The sequence below is a fragment of the Lathamus discolor genome, chromosome 5 (assembly GCF_037157495.1).
Source record: "Lathamus discolor isolate bLatDis1 chromosome 5, bLatDis1.hap1, whole genome shotgun sequence".
Classification (NCBI taxonomy): Eukaryota; Metazoa; Chordata; class Aves; order Psittaciformes; family Psittacidae; genus Lathamus; species Lathamus discolor.
The window spans coordinates 20,745,151-20,768,694 of record NC_088888.1 but is presented as its reverse complement, the minus strand read 5'-3'; the positions used below and the strand labels follow the sequence as shown (position 1 = coordinate 20,768,694).

The 23,544-nt window shown below is 34.6% G+C and overlaps 1 protein-coding gene across 2 annotated transcripts in view; it reads left to right on the top strand.

Moving 5' to 3' along the window:
* Window positions 1-23,544, top strand: part of KIF6 (kinesin family member 6) — a 138,118-nt gene that overhangs the window by 49,571 nt on the left and 65,003 nt on the right. For both annotated transcript variants that reach the window (XM_065680028.1, XM_065680027.1), the window contains exons 11-13: window positions 8,984-9,089; window positions 9,901-10,036; window positions 12,072-12,196. In XM_065680028.1, the coding sequence (XP_065536100.1) occupies window positions 8,984-9,089; window positions 9,901-10,036; window positions 12,072-12,196 (367 nt within the window). The remainder of the gene's footprint in view (window positions 1-8,983; window positions 9,090-9,900; window positions 10,037-12,071; window positions 12,197-23,544) is intronic.

Below are 23,544 nucleotides of genomic sequence, written 5' to 3'. Positions count from 1 at the left end.
ATCCTGTGTTCCAGAGCACCCACGCTTCCAGAGTTTTTGCCAGCTGGAATTCTCTAGGAACAAGACTGGAAGTACTGGCTTAGCACTTTAATTTATTAATAACTTTACCTTATTTCTTTCAGATACATATGTTATTACAGAAACTTCTATTTTTCACTTCAACAGTCATATATTGTTCATCTCACTCAAGTCCTGGATATCTCATTACTTCTTTCTGTCTTTCATTTTCCTGTTTCAACATTGTGACATCTGTATGCTATCATGTTATTAACAGTATCACACTGTTGTATGATATAGAGCTTTAACAGTTACTCATGCTTAAGCTATTGAACAAATGGTTTCATTTACAAAGCAGAGCAAATGTTCTTATTTACTGATGTCAGTGTTCAATTTCATTTGCAAGGTGGAAGAAAGAAGCATATTACCTTGCCTTATGTCAACACAGCTCTGCAGACAGTGGATTTGTGCAGAAGTTAGCAGATTGACTGGCATAAGCTGTGTAGGCAAAATCCAAGGGGAAAGAAGCTACCTTAGTTATAAAGTAGTCTTAAAATGTCTCACATTAGCTTCTAGCTTAGATGCCTGGTTTAGAATGCTATTAAATCAATGTATTTCTCTAGAGGGCATTTTTTCTCTTACATGATACAAAACCTTTAGTGACAGCACAGGAAGTTAAATTCCTAATTGCAGGTATGTAAGCTGGGTGCTTAAAATAAATGTAAATAACTTTTCTGTGGTCTTACTATTTTGTTTCAAGACCTCTTGTCATAGTTTAAACCCACTCAGCCACGCAGTTTCTACTCCCCCGCCCCCTTTCTTTCCTTCCCCTCACCACCCCCCACCCGCTCCCGGAAGGGCGGGGAGGAGAACCGAAAGAATGTAACTCCCACGGGTTGAGATAAGAACAGCCCAGTAACTAAGGTATAACACAAATCGCTACTGCTACCGCCAATAATAATAATGATAAGGGAAATAACAAGGGAAGAGAATACGATACCACCCACTGAAACAAGCCCGACCAAGAGGAGAGAGTGCCCTTCCGGGTAACTCCCAGTTACCTCCCCAGGCATGATGTGCTGTGGTATGGAATACCTCTTTGGCTAGCTTGGGTCAGGTGTCCTGTCCTTGCTTCCTCCCGGCCTCCCCTCCTCCCTGGCAGAGCATGAGACTCACAAAGTCCTTGGTCAGAGTAAACATCAGTGTTATCAGCTCTGTTCCCAGGCTGAAAGTCTAAACACAGCACTGCACCAGCTACCAAGAAGGAGAAAAATTGACTGCTACTGCTAAACCCAGGACAACACTGGAAAAAAAAAATCTTATTTAAACTGATCACATTTTACATCAAAACTATTGAGAGATAATTTAAAATTATTTGGCAGTATTAGCAAGTTTGGTTAATTGAGAAGATTGGGACAGTATGTACTATGTCCTGTTTTCTAATATTCAGAAGTCATCTAATATTGTGTGGTTTCAAGAAAGGTAATGAAATACAGGATAACTGATATTAGTGAGGTATATGGGGAAAAGATAGCATAGCTAAATTTTATTATTTAGACATTTGAAAAAGTCTTGACAGTCTTTGAGCCAATTTCCAAATGTATATGTTCAAAAGCAGCTTTTTGAATCTCACTGAAATTTGTTGAATGCTCGGTCAGCTGAGTTGCATCTGGAAGTGCTGCTAAATACCTGCTTGCAAATTTTGGCACTTTAAATACTTTTTGAAAATCACTTTCTTCTGAACTTTTATGTCTAATTAATAACCTGTAAATGTCACTTTATGCAATTTTTTTCAGGACTGCTGTCTTCTATATTTTAGAAATGTCTCTGTGTTCATCCATATGAATACTTTTCACTTCCTTAAGTACCTGTTATGCTTGTCCTACCTTTGTTTTTACGTTCTTGCTATCTTCTACTCAGAGATATTTATTTTTTTTTAAATTTTGATAAACTGAAGCTTAGTGTTTTTTTGCAAGTTGTAGATATACTCCAGTGATTTGAATCTGACTACTCTCATGGCCACAAATATTAGCTGGCAGTAAGTAGCATTTTGTTATGTATGTACTTTTGGTCTGCTATTATAAAGTGCTATCGAAAAAGGAAATTATCTACTCAGCAAGCTACTTGTCATGTTTCTTTAAAAAAAAAATATTGTATATGAAGTGTTAGTGCAGGCATTTTTCTCCTGTATAAGCCAGTCTTGATCTCTTTATAGTCTATGCCAAATCTCCCGTTGACTTACTTGTGCAAAGATTTAGATCTGTGTGCGTTTCATCATCAAGCTGAATGATTTTCAACTGTGTAGAAACTCTTTACATCTGTTTGCCACATTGTAGCCATCTAATTCAGAAGAATCTCCTCAAATAAGAAAGAGCAGAAATGGCTTTGCCCATATGCTTAACAAAAAGGAAAGGGGGGCTTCATATCTATAATAGGGCTTGTATGCTTCTCTACTGTGCAGTGCAAGTGTTTAATGGTAATCATCTTTAAGTATGTTACTGTTTGTTTGATTACTTTACAAAATTAGAAGCCCTATTTTCAAAATTTTATTTTCAAGTGTTTTAGTACCCTTACTTCTTATCTACTAAGGGAATTGTGTGAAGGCTTAGGTAACCAGTTCCACTATTTAGTTACCTTAATCATTATTGTTTCATCTAGTAGTTAACCCACTTTAGTTAAATTAGAGGTTAAGCAGGTATTTCTGGAATATAGAATATAGCATTGTCCTCTGCATATGTCAATTATATGTTAGGCAATTACTTTCATGTTCACTACCCACCAGTAATGTATTACAGCTCTTCTCAGGGCAAGTTCAGATGTGTTCTGTGTAATTTATCTTTCTTTTCATGTCATTAGTGTGGCCTGAAAACATGGAAATAATGCCTGGAAATACATTCCCTTTTTCCTTCTGTCCTCCGCAGCATTATTGACAAAATTTGCTGCTTAATATCTCCATGGTCTTCCCATACTGATGCACACTTGAAGCTAACTTATGCAGATGGCTCTTATTAAATATAAAGGCAATCCTGCTTCATATCATGTTTTTTAGCATCTTTTTAGGAGATATGGAGTTAGTTACTTTTTTTTTAGTAACATAGACATAATAAAAACACTTAAAGATAATTTTAAAAATTAACATATAAAGAAATTGGTATGAAGTATTCTACCAATAGAAAAGCTATTGCAAAAGTCTAGGTAAACAAGCTTTTTTAATTGAAGCAACATATCTGATTACTGCAAGTGTTTCAGTAACTTCTTTGTTTGCAGCTTATTATTTTTCATAAACTTGGATTTCCATTTTGCTTGTCAGAGTTCACATCTAACACACAAAATTAATTGTTCTTTAAGTGAACTTAATTTCGATACATAATATAGAGTGTCAGTGATCAGGGCAAAAAAATAGTGATCAGTTAAAAGGGAAGCTCTCCCAGAAATGAATCATGACACAGAAAGCAAGGTCAAAATGAGTCCTTCCAAATCTGTGTTTTGAGACCATGCATCCTGTATGCTATTGAGAGCTCTAAACTTTAAAAACATACTCTCAGTTGGAAAGGAGTGCTTTTCTGATGCATTTCAGCTGTGTAATTTGCATCATGGTTCATGCAAACGTATGACTGATTCAAAAGTGGATTTTCTTTTTCTAAATATGGAAGTCTGTTATTTAATAGATGGGTGAAACTGAAGTAGCACAATGCTCATCTAAGCATTCTGGAGCTGGGCTATCAGAAAAATTGCATGGAATCTAATGTAGTGTGGATTGAAAGCTTTTGTGATTTATGTGTGGTCTAAATTGTAATCAAGGTTCATTAAAAAAGAATTTCTGAAGGGCAGAAAGGAGCAGAAGAGAAATAAAGTTGATAATATAAAAGCTGCGAGCTGCAGTACAGGGTTTGTTTACATTATTTGCACAAAAACTGTAAAGAGAGAAATGCTAGACCAAGAATTTGGGCCTGATTCACAGTTACCAATCAGAGAGCACTGTTAGTTTAACATCTTTCCATACCGACTGTTTATGACTGGTTTACGATGAGTTTTCTTCCCAGCATCAATGTCAGAACAGACTCATGCTTGACACAGGTTGTGTTTGCAAAGTGATTCAAACTCAGCTGGATCAACACTGTCATACCTTTCTTTTTTGTACTAGGTTAACATATGAAATACCACTATCAAAATGAGTTTTAAATTAATCTCATAAATGACTTGATACTGTTCCCTAGGCATTCACTTAGAAAATTTTTGTTTGTGAAATTTTTCACTCATGTTTTCTGGTTGTTTGGGGATTTTTCTGATGAGAACTGAGAAAGAAAACTCTATTCTTTGTTTACTGCTGTTTTCCACAGAAAATGGGTCTTTGCTTGATACTTCCATATTCTTCCTCCTTTGGGGAATTTCTGTTGGGAAAACTATTCTTCCTGATACAGCAGGATTCTGGCAATAGGCTTCAGCACACCCTTGATCTTACTAGTATAAATTAGGACTGCTGTTCCCAGGGAAGAACCTCACAGCTCTAAAAGGAAAAATAGAGGTATATGAAAAATCCCCTTTTAAAGCTTCATCTACTGTAATAAAATTAATAATAAATATTTAATGGTCTGTAACTTCCTTTACCTAACCGACATACAAGAGAAAAGGAAAAAATGGGGAACTATTTTGGTTATCCAGAAATTAAAAAGAGACATCTTCATCTGATTTTAAATATTATTTTTTTTCTGTTATGTGAAATTACCTATGATTATCCATGCTCCAAATTTGATTAGCATAAGTTCTGCATGGAAATGTTATTGAGAGCCTTAGTATGCTGGAAGTAATGAAGAATGCATTAGCTGGCTTGCTAATGCTATTAACTGCAACAAATAAAATACTATTAGTTTAATACTTGCTTCTACACAGAAATAGATTTTTGGCAGTTATAAAATACACTTTTAGAGCTGCTTTTATGTTAGTTTAGAACTTTCAGGGCAAGTATCTTGTGGTTAGATACTTCTATTTCAGATCAATTTAGCCTTTTCTGATGTAACTGACCAGTATAACAAAAATACCTCAAATTTATAGAGTTTAAATTGACCATCTTACATTAAATGAGTATCAAATTTGAAAATTAAGGTACATGCTGCATATTTCCACTGGAAAATTCAGCTATTTTCAATTCTGTGTTTGCAGTTAACCCCATAATTTCACTGAATTTCAGTTAATTAACAGTTTCCATCATTGCTTTTTCCCGTCAAGCTGAGTGCAATTCCCCTTTCTAAACTGAGCAGTGAGAAGACTGAGTATTTTTTTAAGGTGTCTCCAGTGTGAAATAGGATTCCTGGTGTGGATCTTCAGGCGATGGTATGGAGACCATCTCTTTATTCAGGTTTCTGCTCCAGTGAGTCATTTTTTTTCCCCCCTTCTCCCATGATTGTTTATAGTCTCCTTTATTCTGCGAACATCTCTGGAAATGGATTGGAATTAGTGTTGTTTTTTTCCAGAGAGGACTTCTGACAAGGATATGTAGAGTGACAGGACAAGTAGGAATGGCTTTAAGCTGAAAGAGTGTAGACTTAGACTAAATATTAAGAAGAATTTTTTTACTTAAGGGTGGTGAGACACTGGAAGAGGTTGCCCAGAGAAGCTCTGTCTGCACCATACTTGGCAGTGTTTGAGAGCATGTTGGATGCAGCTTAGAGCAACCTGGTCTAGGGGAGGGTGTCCATGGGGTTGCAACTAGATGAGCTTTACAGTCCTTCCAACCCAAACCATTCTATGGTTCTATAATTCTATAAATCACTTGAAAAATAATGGTTCAGTTAACTAAGATCTGTTTATTGAGAAATTTCAAGTTTCATCTGTATCATATTGTCAGTTCATTTTTTACCTTTGTTTAATAATTCAGTGTAGTGGAAGAATTCCAGAATATCCAGAGTGTTGTCAGACTATGTTTATTATAGAAGAGTTCTGGTAATTTTTACACAGAAACCTAAAAAAATGTGAAGGATGCAGTGATTTCTTTTGCTGGTATTCATGAGGGTTATCATTGTTGCCCTTTTTTTATTCTTTGTTTTGGTCTTGTTCATAGTGTTTAGACTAGATTGGTCTATTTTTGTTCTAATTCTTAAAGGTGAAATTTTACAAATTTATCAAAAAATGCACTGAAGATTCTGCTACAATTGGCAAGGAGGTTGAATTGGTTATAATTTCTGATTTACATCCTGCTATTTGAGACTTGACTCAGTCTTCTAGTGCTCAAATATCTTTTGGCTTCTATGTAGTCCTTTGGAATAAAAAAAATTAATTGGGCTGTTGTGTTTTTTCAAGAATGCCAAACACATTAAAGGTAATGTAAGAGAAAGGAAATAGCAGCTCATATCTATAGCTACAGCTTGTCTAATTTGTTAGTCTTAACAAATTAACCTTGACTCCTGACTGGTATGATAATAATTTTGAAGAAAATAGAGCATTATTTTACAAGAATTTATTTTTTTTTTCTTCTCTTGAAATATTTTAATTTTGCTCAGTGTTATTCTGGTAATGGTAATAGTGTAAGTTAGTGTAATTTTTTGATTGATTCCCATAGCCTAAGTTGGTCATAATCTGAGTATGGGTAAAACTCTGGCAAACAAGGTAAAGTTAAAATATCTCCTATCCATTTTCTATTTCAAGATTCAAGGTCCATTTTTATAAATTATTTCATGTATTCGTTCTAGACAGTCTTTTTATAAAAACTTTCATTTTTACTTCTTTCCTCATACTGAAATCTGTAAGGTGCTTAAGGCAGTGACAAATACTGACTTTCCCTGTGTTTGTATCACATAATGAGAATGTATCACATTCCAAAAGAATGTATCACATTCTCATTAGTAGTATTAATTCCTCTCTCTTCCCAATGCTTACACAAATGCCTGCCTCCACATATAAAGGATTAATTCTCCTGCTTATTGTGCTTAGTGCATCTGCAGAAAATACGAATAATCTCTTATCTAATCTTGGCTTCTGTTCTGGTGGATTCTTCATGCAGAAAAAATCATGTAGCAACATGTAAAATTTTGCTCTCTTTTACCCAGTAATTTTTATAGTCTCTTAACTCGAGAAGCAAGTCAATGCCAGTTAATTCCTCTGTAACTAATATTTTTCTTTAACTGTCTTCCCTTTAAGACTTCCACATGTACAGCTCACATTTACTTCAGGGAGTGTTCTATAAATTCAGAAGTTGTGAATTTTGCACATATGAGTGGTATAGACAACATACCACATATGAGTGGTATAGACAACATACCTCTTGTCTGTTGACTGAAATAATGAAAATGGGAAAACGTAGTTTATCTGAAACTAACTGAAAGTTGCTCTCTGTTTTTCTCATCTTTTCCTCCTGCTTTGAGAATTGACAGTTCACAATGGTGAATTCTGGAGGAGATGAATAACCAAAACTCTCTGTTATGTTTTCCAATTTTTATTCCAGTCTTAAAGCTACTGATTTTTGGATATTTATCACCTGAAAATAATTCTTTTTTTTTTTTTTTTTTTTTTGTTTGTTTGTTTGCTGTGTGTCTCACCATTTAACCCTCCAGCAGGGAATTGTTACTAGAATATATAGTTATGTGAAGAATCTTAATAATAGAAGTCTTACAAAGCACGGCAATATCCCAACCACCTACTTCAGGGTCAACTTTAGATAATTATAATGCCTGAAATTTCTCTATGTGGTTGAAACAAAGTGTTTCAGATAATCAAATGGCCACAAGATTCCCAATCCTGTTACTGAAGAGGATAAACGACTATTACATGACTTTCGGAAGTCTTGTGTATTAATTGAGCAACTCAACTATTCCAAAAGAAACACTAGGCACAGAGATGGTCCTGAACTCCTACCCTTCTCAGGCAGCTGGGTACTTGATGCAGGCATTGTAGATAGCTTGGCTCACTCAGGTTCAGAACCTAATGTAATCTTTGGAGGGTAATATTCTAAATATACATTTAAAATCATAGAATTATGGTTATAAAATTTGTCATGAACCAGGAAACCTTTAATCTGAAACCGGTTTATGGAGTTTGAACTTGCACTTACTATTTTCCAGAAATGTACTTTAGTAAGTGGGCTGAGGGCTAGTTTTGGTTTAGAAATCTTTTGCCCTTTTTCTTGAGGATGCTCTGCCATGCATCCTGGAATGCAAGAACTGGAAAGGTAGTGAAAGCGTGCAGGAGAAAATCTGTCTGTCCACATAGCTGTGACATCCAGCCCAAAGGCATGGTATATTATGCCTGTGTAGCTATCCAGTCTGAATATTTTATTTTGCATTTGAAAAAGCAAGAGGATGATTTTCAGTGCTGGATTGTCTTATGAAGACTGAATTGCCAAAATAAGAATTGGTTTTCCCTAATGGAAGATGAGATGTTTGTTAAATAAGAACAAGTTGCAAGAGAATAAAATACTAACTACATTTCATTAGTCAGAAGAAGAGCAGTAAGTCTTTTTTGATACAGATATTTATAGATTTCCAAGATAAGTTGCTGCGCTTGGTGATTGGAGCAGATAATTTTCTGTATGGAAGCTGTTCTATCTGCTGACTCTTGTAATAGGAAAGGAAGTTGAGTTTTCTTTTTGCATGAATAATCATATATATTTAAAAATTCTATGCCCAAAGCCTCTAAATATTTAGTTTTCTGAGAGGGCAGGCTTTAGTTCTTTTAAATTATGGGGCGGTAGAAGAAGAGAAGGTTTTAAAATAAATGGGGAAAAGATTACTCATTTGATGCTTTCAGTTCTAGAAGTATTCCTTAGCATGTACAAGTGTGTTCTGATATAAAGTTATAGAAGCTACAATATCAAATCCAGATTTTAGTATCAGGAGCAAAAGTGTATTTAAATTGCATGGAGCTTGAAAGAAAATAGCCTACCAATGTAAGTCATCCTGGGAAGTCTTGGATTGTATTCCACACATAACCTCACAGAGCTGTCTGCATGTTTGTGGGTTTTTTTTTTTCCTTAAAAATTCTTTGTATTTTTCAGGTTAGATGAGTTGATTGGAACATTTCTTAAAGACAATGATCCTCACAGCGCTTTGGATGTTGGTACTGACATGCGCAAGATCAAGTATTGCTTTGTTCATATGAAGGTATTTCTTTTAAACCTAGATGGAAGCACAGCTGGCACTGAAAATAACTTGAAGACATTCAGGGTTGAAAAGTGTTAAAAATAATACAATACAGTTGGGAGGCATTGGAAAAAGATAAAACAATTGAACTGTGACATGCTTAGAGGACTGATAGGAATTTGAAATTTAGTTGGAAAAATTCAGTGGCATTTTGTGGAAACCCCAGCAAGGATATCTCTGTGTATTCATATGTATTCCCAGCACTATGAAGGCTTTATTTTGGACAAACTATATTGAAAGAGAGAAAATTAAGAATAAAAACATTGTATCCCTGAATCTGTTACACTAACTATCCTGACACTGTTGTAAGCTCTCTTAAATCACTGAGCAAACAAAATACACTTAAACTAGTAAAAACATGTGAAATTAATAAGAAAAGCGATAGAAGATAAGCTTTTCTGTAATTTGGGATATAGTTTTCCAATATAATAACACACACATCCCCGATCTTAATTTATTGTCTTTAAATAATTAGGTTTTAATTACAGTGTTAATAATGAAAGTTCTGTAATACCAGAGAACACTGGAATTTATATGTAGAAAGAGTAAATTGTACTTTTTGTAGTGAAGATAAACAAATATAACTCATCCCAAGTGCATATACGCACTTAAAGTGCATGTAACTTCAAGTCGATGCATGGCATGATCTTGTTCTTTCAAGAGTCTAGAAAGCCTTACCTTTTCTAGCACAGCTAGATGCTCTTAGGGAAGCATGAATACGTAGGTGGAGCTAAAGTTAAAGGAGTGTGCTTTTTTTTTTTTCTTCTGATAGGAACTAATAAATCATTCAAAGATTTCTGATAGAAAATGGCTCTCACAACACTCTTCTGAAGAAAAAGATACCAACAAAGAAGCAGAAGAACTGAAAAAAATGAAAGAGCTTCTACAGCAAAGAGACAACGAAATCAGTATCCTTTGTGAGGAAAAAAAAAATGGTTGTAAGCTGATCTGGCTGCAACGTTTTTTGTGTGTGTGAGAGAGGCATTAGCTGCTGGAAGGAAATTTTCTCTACTAACCCCACTGTGTTAAAGCAATTACTCAGTTCCCAGCTTTTATGTGGAAGGTCTCCTACTTTGCACCTGCTTCTTTTTCAGTTGTGACTCAAACCAAAATCCTGCATCCAAGCACCACTTAGCTTTAGAATGGTCCAGCCAACATCCAAATACTGTGGATCAGGCCACGTCTAAAACACTCTCCTGAAGCAAATTAAACTATTTTTTAGAATAGGAAACTGCTGCTATATAAAGACCAATTTATTACCTTACAAAGAATAGAACTTCCTGTTAGTGTTATTTTTAGCCAAATGAAGTGCTGTTTTGGGGATTATTGGGCTATTTCCTTTATAACAAATATTAAGTTTGGTCTTTTTACGTGTAACTTTAAAATTTAAATTAAAGCTGAAGTTTTTTGCATATAAAAATACTAAACTGCTCAGATATCCATTTCACTACCTCACAGGAAATACGAGTAACTGCACTGTTGCACAATAGGTTGGAATTATTTTTAGCAGGTTGACAGAACTGTGGGAAGACTACAGCATCACTATGCCCCTAACTTTGTGACTACTTGGTGGCTAAAGTTTGACTATGGCAGAGAACTGAAAAAATAGTTTTGGTTTTATTTTGAGTTTATAGGTAACAGATTCTTTCACAGTAAAAAACAAACTCAAATGCATTCTTTGTGTTCAACAATTCTGGATCAATTTTCATATGTCAAAGGAGAATGGCATTTTACACTGGGACGTAGCATGCTCCCAGTCTGAATTGAGGTGGCAGGAAAACTTTCCTATTTCTGCTCTATTACAGAAGATAAGATATCCATTTTCCAAGAGCCACTTTCAAATAAGCTTAGCTATAATATTCAGTTAACATTCCTTTAAAAAAAATAATCTTCAATTTTAATGTTATTTTTGAGAAAAGCAAAGCATCTCTATCAGACACACTTGCATTTGATAGATATATACTGCTTTGCAGAAGTACAATAAACTTGTGCAAATCCATGTTAGAGTTATGGAGGAAGAATGTAAGAACTAAGACTTTGAACACAACACTGATTTACAGAGTCTGCAGCTGCTAAGTGACTGTACATCATCATCAGAAAATTAATAACATGTCTAATGTGATGAAGTAGTGGGAAGCATGGAAGCTGTTTAGTCAATAACTATGAGGTGCTTCTTGCCTGTGGTAGCTAAGAACTCTTGTAGCAACTGAACTGTAAAGTGTTTTGTTGTTACTACCTAGTCCAGTTAATAATAGTCCCTGAAGACTACTTAGATTTTCTGCTGTTCATTTAGAAGATTAATTAGGATTCAAATGAATAGCATAGCAAGAAATGTATCACAGGGACTTCTGTGGTTTTGGCTGAATGCACACGGGATTCTTTATTATAAGCCCTCTATAAACTGTTAGGCAAAATTAATTTATACCAAATGTATTTCCAGTAAATACATAGTGTTATTGGAAGAAATTTCCTAAAGACCTGTTCTGCATTTTAGTAAACCTTATTGTGAAAAGCTTGTAGATGTGATTCACTTGCCAAGCAATCTGTAAGTTAAGGGTTATTTTTCTTTTATTTGGAAATTCTGTTTATCACAGAATTTAAAAAATAAAAAATAAATTAAAAAAAAAAGGAATCTCACAAAATGGCAATAAGATGCTAAAATTTTAATTCCTATTTGTCTGTAAATGCTTTTATCAGACATTGACTGAATGTCAGTTCTGGTCAGTGTGTGAATTTGTTACCATTTAGTAAAAATGAATCTGCTGTTTGGAAAAACTAAGGTGGATGAGAGTATGCCATTCACATATAGGCTTCCATACTCTGAATTGTTCCGCTTGGTAAGCTAACTAACTAACTAACTAAATGAAAGGCTTAGGGATAAACAAAATGATTGTTATTTTATAATAAAGGGGTCCTTAATGATTTCCTTAATATATCTTGCAGACATTCTGGTAAATATGCTAAAAAAAGAAAAAAAGAAAGCACACTATGCTCTCTTCCAGCTTAATGCTGCCTCTGCTGGTATACCATGTGCCGTGCCTTCATCAACAGATGATTATTATTTGTCTGTAGGTAACTGATAACAAGTTTTTATCTCTTTGTCCTGGGTTTACCAGGAGCCGTTTTGCTCCGTCTTAGTAGCTGGTGCAAGCTCTGTGTTTTGACTTCCAGCCTGGGCAGAGAGCTGATAACACCGATTGGTTTTAATTGTTGTTAAGTAATGTTTATTCTGGCCAAGGACTTTGTGAGTCTCATGCTCTGCCGGGGACGAGGGGAGGCCGGGAGGAAGCAGAGACAGGACACCTGACCTAAGCTAGCCAAAGAGGTATTCCATACCACAGCACGTCATGCCCAGGGAGGTAACTGGGAGTTACCCGGAAGGGCACAGTCTCTCTTCGGGGGGGTCGAACTCGTTTGGCGGTGGTATCATATTCTCTTTTCTTGTTATTTTCTCTTATCATTATTACCATTGGTGGTAGCAGTAGTGATTTCTGTTATACCTTAGTTACTGGGCTGTTCTTATCTCAACCTGTGGGAGTTACATTCTCTTGATTCTCCTCCCCATCCCTGTGGGAGAGGGGAGGGGCGGGGCGGGGGCGTGGGGGTGAGTGAACGAGCTTTTGTGGTTGGGTTTAAACCATATTCAGTAAAATTTAATAGGTGAGCATATCAAATACTGTTCATTGAAAATAATAATTATTTGGGACAGATGGTTGGCAAGAGGAATCTGCCACAATGATGAAGTATTGTATTTAGTTAATAAGAAAAAGGAAATATACTTGATTTCCATCCCGTTCAGATAATGGGTTTTAAATGCATATCTGCCTGGGTAGTATATTTTTAGGTAAGACTTTTATGTGATTCGATTGCACATTATATGGTTTTCTCATTCTGAAGGTAGCTGGAAATCAACTCTCTTCTTTCCAGTCCTCTTTTCAATCACTTTTGGGTCAGGGTCAGGTATGTCATTATACATGGATATGAAAATGATGAAGCCCTCAATAATCAAAATGCTTCGCATAAAAAGTGAAAGTCCTTCCTTAGGTTCACTTTTAGCTAATTTATTTTTAAAGCTTTTGGTCATGTTGCTTGAGTTATTTTTAGATTATGTAAGGTATCCATATATCTGTGCATTCCGTAAAATGGCCTGACATTCAGCTGCAAGTCAAGTCCAGTAGTGTTGGCAGAATTTAGACTTACAATCTTCTGTAATATATATCTGTTATAATGATATGCTTTTAAAACATTATTTCTTAAAATGCTTGTGGTGTTGTCCTCAGGGAGTACGTAGATGAAAGACAAATAGCAGTAGAAACACTGTTAATAATACAACACATTCAGCCTTGCCAGTATCCCTTAAATCCAGCCTCAGGAGACCAGTTGTCTCTGCAAGAATATAACTGAGTGTCCAGGCCCTTTCATGCCTTTGTGTCTCTGAAAATGACAGTATTTTCTACCTAATATATAAATAACTTTATTTTTTTCCTTTTCTTTGTTTAATTTCTTAAAGTTCTGAAAGTAACAAGTTTCAATATTTATCTTCATACTGTAACATTTAGATTTTAGTTCTTGTAGACTGGAGGTTATATATTTTTCAAATCAATTGGTAGTGTTTTCACAATTTAATTCTCCATGGTGCCAAGAGTAAAATTTGAGTAAAATTCACTGTTTAATACTTGTAAACATATACAGACAGTTCATCAGAAAATGTTGGAAAAGGTCTCACTGTGTACTTATACTTTATATAGGTATTTAAGAACATACAGTAATAGTTAATTTTAAGGCCAGAGGGCTGGAGGGGAAAGAAAAAAAAGAGTGTGAGAAAAGTTCTGAGAGTCAAAGTCAGTAAAAAGAAAGCCAGTATTAGGACAAGCAGTCTATATCATGATTGGAAAAATAAAAAAACAAACAACCCTCCCCCCGCCCCAAAAGAAACCAAACCCACAAATAAACCTCACCAGGGAACTATTAATAACAGATCAATATCAAGTGAAGAAAAAAACCCTATATCCATATGAAACATTTCCCTTTCTTTGTAAGCAAGTTACTCTTTTGAGATCCTTGGCTGCAAAGTACCATAAACCGTCAAGTAGTTATTACTATTTTTCTGTCTTCTTGTAAATCTATGACAGTGCAAAGATACATTGGGGCATTCCTTGGCATCCAGAAGCTCTTAGCTCTGCTGATGGCTACGATATAGCTCTCTTTCCTATTGGACTCAGACATGAACACATTTGTATGCTTCAGACTTGATTAATCCTGTTTGCTCTATCAAAGAATAAAGCAAAATGTCTTGAGAGAGCACCATCTGGAAAAGCATAATGGTCAACCTACATAACAAAATAAGTTATTTGCAAACAAGTAATTTTAATACTCTGATACCCACCAAATACATAGTCTGACTTAAGGTTTTGCTTTTAACCTTCCAATTTCTATATGGATTTGAAAATCTTTCTCATCATGATAAGTTTTTGACAGCCTATTGCAGCAATCAGATTGTCAACTGGCTGGGGAGGCTTGTGAAAGAATGGGAAAGCAGTTTGATAGAGACCATTGCAAATGCATGAAATGTTCTCAGGAGTTAGGAGTTACCATAGACCTCATCAAGACTCATAAGTGATTCTTCTAGTATTTTCTTGCACTCTTCAATCTATGGTTATTAAAGAAATTCCAGATACTTGTATTGTAACCCCAAATGTTATAAATACTGAATCATGCGCCTTGAAAGACGAGCTTAAATATTCAAATTAGATTCCAGAAGAGGGAGTTTTAAAAAATATGGAGATATTGGTAATTACTGTTAATATTTTGGAAAACGTATTCTGCATACTAAATTTTCAGAACTACCTAAAACCATTCCTAGAACCTGATTTTACAAGATTTTAAGGGTATGTTTCACTTCAGCCAAATAAGGATTACCACATGATTTAAGTTTGTGCTTAAATCTATAGAAACAGCAACTCAAACCTGCAAATTATATTGACCAGCTAGCATGGATTGTATAAGTGAGTTTTTATAGTGCTTAATTGGAAAGGGTTAACTGTTAAACATTGCCATTATCTTTCCTTACATCATCTGAGCTAGTTATTTATTACAATAAATAACTATATTCTTGCAAATCGTTAGTTTCAAGATCCACATAATACAATTTCCAGTAACTGTAGACACATTTATGTTGCATAGTTGCATGTTTTCTCTGTTTTCTAATTGAATTGTTCAAATAAAAAGATTTAATGGTGTCTGTAGGTTCTGGAAGAGCTTGTGGTTTTGTTAGTAAAGAAGAACATGCCTCATCCTAGGTTATCATGTATAACTTCAACATATTCATAGCTTACATTTCTGTATCCTGTTTTTTATGTATTTCATGAGGATTTTTTAACTGCGACTTTTCATGCTGAGATTCAGACAGGACAGCTGGCAAGTAGAAACTCAGATTTTGTTAGTGTTCTAGTGTCAAGGGATTTTTTTAACTATTTAAAGGTTGCCAATTATCTTTTAAGATTGCTTAGTAATTGAAATAACAGCCAATTGTCACAGTTGTAATTTTCTTTGGGTACTATAAAACTTCAGTGGGATTGTGACCCTATTAGTTATTATAGAGGAGATTGCATGCAGGAATGGGATAGAAATTACCGTACACAGCAAGCAGGAGGGAAGTTAGAAGGAACAAATGAGTATACAGCAGTTGTATATCATGAGCTGCATACATGTGAAAGAACCAGAACTATGTCTAAGAACAGAATGCTGAAGTAATTAGAAATTGAAATCTTGAATGTTCGTAGTTATCCTGATTTCTGTAAAGGGGAAATCCTTTCTTAAGCTCTCCACTGTTTTAGATATGTGATTCAGGAAGAGAATTAAGAAGTCATTAACATAATCAGACTAGCAAAAGGCACTACACAATCCTGTGTTTATTGATTAAACTGAGTGGTCAGGATGAAGCATAAAATACTGCTTTAAACTGAAAAAAAACTCAAAAAAAAAACCACAAGACTGTTGAAAGAGAGTATATTAAAAATCTTTCTTCATGTTTTATATCAGTCCATGATAAAAATCAGGAGGAATCCTGCAGAAGTTTGTAATGGATTTTTACAGTGGGTGCTTCACATATTCTTTAGAATTGTATAACACTGCCATTCTGCCCCTTACCATACTGGATACTAGGCTAGATTGATCTTTCATGTCATAGAATTACTGAAAGGTTAGGGATGGAAAGGACCTTAAGGTCATTTTGTTACAACAGTCAGTAATAAAATAATTTCATGCTGTTTCTTTCATGCTAGATTTGCTGATGCTTTTGTGTCATAAAGTCTCCAGAGTTACTCATCTGTTACCCAGTTAAGCAGAAAAAGTAGTTTATGCTGCTAAATTTATGAAAACTAGATGAATTATATGAATAGTCAGCTTTGTGGAGGCAAATTTTATTTCTCTGTGTAGGAAAACATGTATTATCTCATAGAACTGCTAGCTCTGTATAGTGTAACTTATTTTTACCGTTTTCCCCAAACACAAAGAGAAACAAAGCCCAACACCCCAGATTTTTTTTCAAAGTAGGTCTTTGGGTCCCATTGTATCATATTTTCCAACTACTAATAAATACTAAGTTTCAAGGAGTTGGTTTAATTTTAAACAGGTTTTTTTTCTGAACAGATATCTCTTTAATTGCTTGTTTAACTACATATATAAATGTATCATATCATATATATGTATGTCATATATAAAATTATGTCATTAGTAAAATACTGTCAAACACAAGGTTTGATACTAGTGGAAGACCTATTAGGAAGGACTGAAACTGGGCATATGGATTGCTGCTGTATTTTGTGTTGTGATTTTTTCATTGTATATTACAGCCTGTATTAGGATGTTTTCCTTGATGATTACAGCAGAGAAACACACAAGTGCAGTGTCCTACTCATGCCCTAGGTTTCGCTGATTACATTGGGTTACACAGTATTGAATTCTTCAGCTAAAATTAGACCAGTTTATGTGCTGATGGATTTGTTTTTCTTGGATCCCAAAAGACATTTTTTAAGAGGGAGTGGTAAGTAGGCTGCCTGCAAGCAGTGGAAGGCTGCCTGCTGCTGACATTTTGACATGCCAGCTCCCATTACTGGGGAGGTTTTATGGATTGCATAAGACAGTTAGCTTAGAATGAACCAACCAGAACTTTTTATCTTAGTCCAAGCATTACACCACAAAAGGGGAGAACTTACTTTTCAATACCCATCTTCATCACAGAACACTCTGAAGTATAAACCCGTATCTACATGAGTAAGAGTGAGCAAAATACTAACATACTCAGTAGCTGCTATTTATTGCATCATAGTGTCTTTCATAAATCTGAAACAGACATAACTCGCTGACTACAAATTTAATTTATGTTTCAGATGAACATTCCAGAAAATGCAAAGATAAGTTATTGACATAATAACCTGAGCTTTACAAATTCCTCAATTATTTCATTTTTAATACAATAATTTATTTAATCATAAAGTCTCTACTGCAGGTTTAGTTCATAACTCATATTTGGTAGAGATATTGCATGTGAAGTCCAAATTCAAATGTAGAACTATATATAACCTTTCTCGGGAGATGGTGTCAATTATTACAAATTACAAAGTTTCAGGATAAGTCAAAATATGAATGAAGGAAAAAATCCGACTTCATCATATATGTCACGGGAGCGCTAAATATTTTGTTGCATTTTACTTTTATCATATTATGTCACTTCTGTACAGATAAGTCTTATTTTAGAATAGGTCTCAGACTGCTACTTGCTTCTAGCATAATTCTGTAAGAGACATATCACACCATTTTTTCTCCTGCTGGATTAGGCTTTTTCCTGAAATATAAACAGTTTGGTTACTAGAAAACAGCGTGAATATTGTGACATTAAAAAACCACAATAAATCTTAGTAGTATATCTTAGTTGTATATGCTGATGGATTTAAGAGGGATTATTTTGCTCTCACAAAAGGTTTTATTAGAAACATGTTTGCCAATTTTTAGCCATTTTATCTTTTATTGAGAAGTTGTAAGTTTTTTGAGAATTTGTTGAAGAACATAGCTGCTATGTATCCCATTCAGGGTTTAAAATCACTTTTTGCTAGGCTTTATGCAAGCATGTACAAAAAAGAGCATTCCTACTGAAAGGACTGACAAGCTGACTTTAAAATGAAAGGTGGGAGAGATGGTTTCTATAAACCGATGGTGATCATGAATAGTGGGAAAGTAGTGATGATAACAGACCAACTGCTCAATTCTGAAAGCTAAATATTTTCATCTTGAAGTAAGACTTCTCAAAATATTTATCTTGGCTATTTTATATATTTATGTAATAATCTGGGGGGGAAAGCTTCCTTCTATTGTTGGAAAACCCACAGAAAGCTCCCTGATGGAAAAAACTGACTGAGGTTTTCCACCAGAATCTATATCCTACAGTTCAGAAAAAGGCAGGTCTCAACTCTCCAGAAAAATTAAGTGCTTTGCAAACTTTTATGTTTCTTGGAGCATTTTCTGTGTCCCATAGTGCTTTGGAATATTGGGGGACAGACTCTTGGCACTGTGCTCATGGCAGGTCTTTTGTCAGCGAATAGATCTACCCGTTTTATTACTATTTGGTCAGCGAAACAGCTCATTGGTTCATTTAGGGTATTGTTCATACTTACTCTTGGTTTTTCTCATTAGTCAGAAATGAAAGTATGTGCTATATTTTCTGTTACAGGTCCAGGAAAAAGTATAAATTCAATTTTCTTCAGCTGAACTTCTACCAGTTCTTAGTAAACCATAGTGAATATGTCATTGCTACTGTTAAATTTTTTTTAACTAATATTTAAAATAAGATGTGTTGTTTTGCTAATTTCTTAAGTATTAAATGTCTTCTATAGGGTAAAGTGATTATTTGCTATAATAAATTTTTCGTTATTGCCAAGTTTAAGGACCAACCAGGAAGTATCAGAGTTCACTGCTTAAGTTTTAGGCATTTTAAAAAGCCTTCAAAACAAATTCAGTAAATGTTAACAGTCAGCATGTGCTTTTGAACAATTTTATAGGAATTTGCTTCTGGTAAGTTTAACAAAGTTATTTTCTGGTATCTCAAGCCACCAAATATACAATGTATTGCTATGGCTCCAATTTATGTCATAAATATGAAAACATATTTATCTTCAGGCACACATTTTGTAGCATGTAATTGTGGCAATTTTTTAATTTGTCATGTGCTTTTAATGTTTTGTTAACTTTGACTGTCTTAAAGATCACAGTTTTATTTACATTTTTAACACTGTGAAATGAACAAAAAGTAAAAACTAAAATTCAAAATAGTTTCTAGAACAAACTCTCTTTGAAAGTACATTGATTGCAGTAAACACCAAGAAGACTAACTCTGAATTTATAAGAGACTTGTCTAACTTCTGGGTTTTGCTTTTTTTGTTTGTTTGTTTTATTGGGTTTTATCAAAATCTATTTTTCTATGTGTACTGCTTCCAAGAGCTTTATTTTGTCGGAATTCACAGTGAGTCCACTGTGAGTTTTCTTGAGTGCAGACTTCGAACTGAACTCACTGAGATTAGTGTACAGTAGAAAATGAAAGCATTAAGAAGTTTGAGGCTCTGTAGAAACATCTATGTAAGCAACAACAGATGACTATTCTTTGTTGCCAAGAAATATAAATACATGTTGTAATATTTAAAGTTAAGCGAGCTCTTGCAATTGGTATTCCATGATAAAGCCCTGAGTGTTACAATTTTTGTCATCCTAACTGTTCATAAATATGAACAGGGTTATTTTTAAGCAATGAAGCCCAGATTTTGCTTTTTGGAGCTAAGTCTCTATTTGCAACATCAAAGGCAGATTTTCTAAATTGTAAGGATTTAATGAGAGTAGGGAGTGGTTTATTACAGTATTTTCATTAATTTTTTAGAGATGTTGAAACTTTATTATCTTATATGTTTAGAATGCTGTTATGTAAAACCACGTATTGCTTATATGACCATCAACAGCTTTTTCCTTCTCCACATTTATTTACAAAAGATTTCTGGTTTTTCTAAGATGCCCATCGTGTCTTTCTTTCCACTTCTCAGCTGGGAATCTCTTCTGATGTGGAAAGTATGTTTGGAAGCTTGTTAAAGATGCTTTTTGGCAGTTTTTACTGCCCTCCTCTTGAGTCGGTTTAGATGGGGATACTTTCCAGTGTTTTTATGCTAGTTTACTGTTCTCTTATCCAGATTAGTCTGCTGAAATGTAACCTAGTGCTCCCTGGAAGTTCTCTACTATTTCAAATTTTCTTGGCTTCCTGATTCATTAGCCGTATTTTGGCTGTCTAAAAATGCTATTGGATACTTCAGACTAATTTGTTAAAGATGTTTTTTGTGACTGAAGCTCTTCAGCTCTTGATATTTTTGAGGTAAAATATGCTTATGAAAGTTTCTGTGTACTTGAAGAGTGATTGAATTCCTTTATAGATTGACTGTCAGGTTTGGCAAATGCATCTGTAAAACTTCCATGTTGTTATTACCATGGACATCAGTCCCAAGAGCCTGCGTGCCTTTTAATAGAGCCAGTACATGCACATCATGTATGCATGCATACAAAATACAGAAGATTAGAAGGTCTTTCTATTAGTTTAATCTTTAGATATTTCTGTGTAGATACTGCTAATTCTGCTAAATAATAGAATAGTCTAGATCTCTGATTTGCTTTTGTTTGTGTATTTAATATAAAAAATGCCTTTTCACATCTTGTTCCTAACAGAAATAGATACTGTCTTCAGAGACTAGTCTCAGCATATTTCAATATAAAACCAAACTAGATATTATTGGAAATATCCCACAAGCCCCTACTTTTTCCTGATATTTGCAATATATTTAACAAGTTAAATTTCAAAGTTTCAGGCCAGTTTCATGCTTCTGTTATTGTACAATTTTTCCATTGTTATTGGTGGAGCTGTGACTTTTTTCCTCAGTAAGAATGGGCTTTCAAGTTTTGAATGCTTTTGCTGAAAAAAAATCAAACATTGTGCATTCACTTATCTCTGATATATCATCTTTCTGTCTTTTACAGTTTTAACTCTTGGAACATCTATTTAGTAACTGTGCGTTTGTTTTGTTTGTTTTCAGCTACTATTGTAAGTTCAGAAACATAATTTTTAAAGCATAAATTATACTATGGGGGTAATGCAGTATTTAGGTTAATTTGAGAAAATTTGGGCCATTGTTTAATTTTGTCCGAAAGAGTAAACAAATTATTGGAGAAGAGCCATACAATTACAGCGGAGTTGATATTTGTTTTTCCGTGATGTTATGCAGTAAGTTTGGTAGCCTCTAATTCTAGATCAGGTAAAAGCTCTTACTGATTTTCACTGTAGGGCTGGTCTTACAAATCCATAGCTGCAAGCATCTACTGGGCTACACTGAAAAGAGTCTTTTGAATGTATGGCTAGATGTATATAACACGTCAGTGAAAGCGATATAAAAATGAAGTTTGAAGTGGTAACTCTAATTCTCTCTCAAAATCACTGCCTTTAAAACAATGAAGTCAATGTGCAACTAACTTTTTCCAACAGAGAAAATGTTATCCAGGATGTCTCCAAGTGATAAAGTGACAAAGTGATAAAAATCTTTTTTTGCAAAGAATATATTTTTTGCAAGTGTTTGTGTATCTGTTTTACCCAAGAATAAAAGTAAATGTATTTTCCATTCCCTGTTTATTATGTATTTGCTTCCAGAGGACAGGCAGTAAGAGAAAGTACCCTAAAATGTTATTCATGGTTTTTCGTTATGCTGATTGATCGGTTTTGTAATGTATACTGCAGATTTCCAGGAGATCTCATTTGAGGCCTTTATATTTAAATTGCCTTGACAGATTGTGTAACTTCTTTATATTTTTATTTTTCTTAAGAATTTCTAAATATTTTTTCCTGCGAGGTTTGTATTCCTGGGGTAAAATCATAGCAGTACTTCAGAAAAGTGTGTAAACTTTAATATTGTAAGGACACACACGTTCCTGTGCCACTGCCAAAACAGACAGCACCCCCTTCTGGGCATAAAAATGCTGGAAATAACCTGCATTGGTTACTTCATAGGAATGTCTAAAGCCCCAACCCAGACTGGTGTTTGATACCTTGTGGCTGTTTGTTTTCTTGTCGGTGTCTATTAATAGTGTTTAGCTAAAGTATTAAAAGAAACAATTTAGTAGCTCTTCTAGGTTTTAGTTGCTATCATAATTCTGTATGTGTACATGGCCAATCACTTTTTATTTTCTGAATGTTAGAAGTTGCATCTGCTGCAAAAGGCAAGATCTTTGGCCAGGCCATTGTTTCAGAAGTGTTTTCTCTGTTGGCCTTCTCATGAGGTGCCCTAGAGCTTTCTAGTACTAGCTTTCCAAACTGTTCCAAGTCTGCTTTTCTCTGGATTTTTGAAGGGAGGAATAGATTGAAGGGTGCCAACTATTAGAGGACATATATGTTTGTATATTCCTATGAGTGAACTTGTTACCTGAGGTTTTTAATATTAAATCATTGCATTTATATTTAGATTTAAAAAAAAAAATCTTGGATGAATTGTGTCTTGTTTTGGTCTTTTGAGTAAATAAACTTGCTGGGTTTTAAATTCCTATCATAATGTCTAAAGCAGTAGAGGGGGGGGACTCAAAAAATGAATAAGTGAAAAGATTATAGGCCTTTTATTTTCTCTCTCATACAGTTTCTGGGCTTCTTTTATTCAAATGTCAGGATTCTGATCTGTTTTGTGGAGTACATTAAGAAACCATGTGCTAATTGCAACTAGCAAATGTGTTTCTGAATATTACTTTGTGTCTTTCTTGTGAAAATACTGTGGCTGCCAGGAAAGTAGTAGGAATAGACAGTGATATTACAATTGATATTACAATAGTTTTTGTGCCTCACAGTTGACTAGCTAAGCTGTGGAAGGAGAAAATTTATTTGGAAGTGTTAAAAAGGCATGAATGGATTTGAGTTATTTTTAATTACTAGGGAGGAAAAAGACAAAGAGACTTATGGCTTAGGATGTATTCCTAATGAAGCTGGGGAGAGACTGTAGGCTGGAGTGAAGCAAGATACTAGAGAATGAAAAATGAACCCAAGAAAATTGTTAAATGAAAAATGGCTAAAGAGAAAGTATGGTAATACGTGTTTTGAAATGACACTTGTAATAAAGCAAAAACAGTACATGGGAAGTGAATGCTTGTGTTCGTTTATTTATCTGTTACCCCTAACTACCTGAGCTGGGGCATGGTTTAGGTTTAATGGAGCTTCACTAAATTAGGGGGGGCTGCAGGAAGAAGAGTTTAAATTTTGAAATGCTGCTTACTTAACTGTGATACCTTAGGCAAGTTTTTTAGCTTTAAAGATAAAGAGGTTGGTCTGGAGCAAAACCAACCAGATTAATAGCAGATT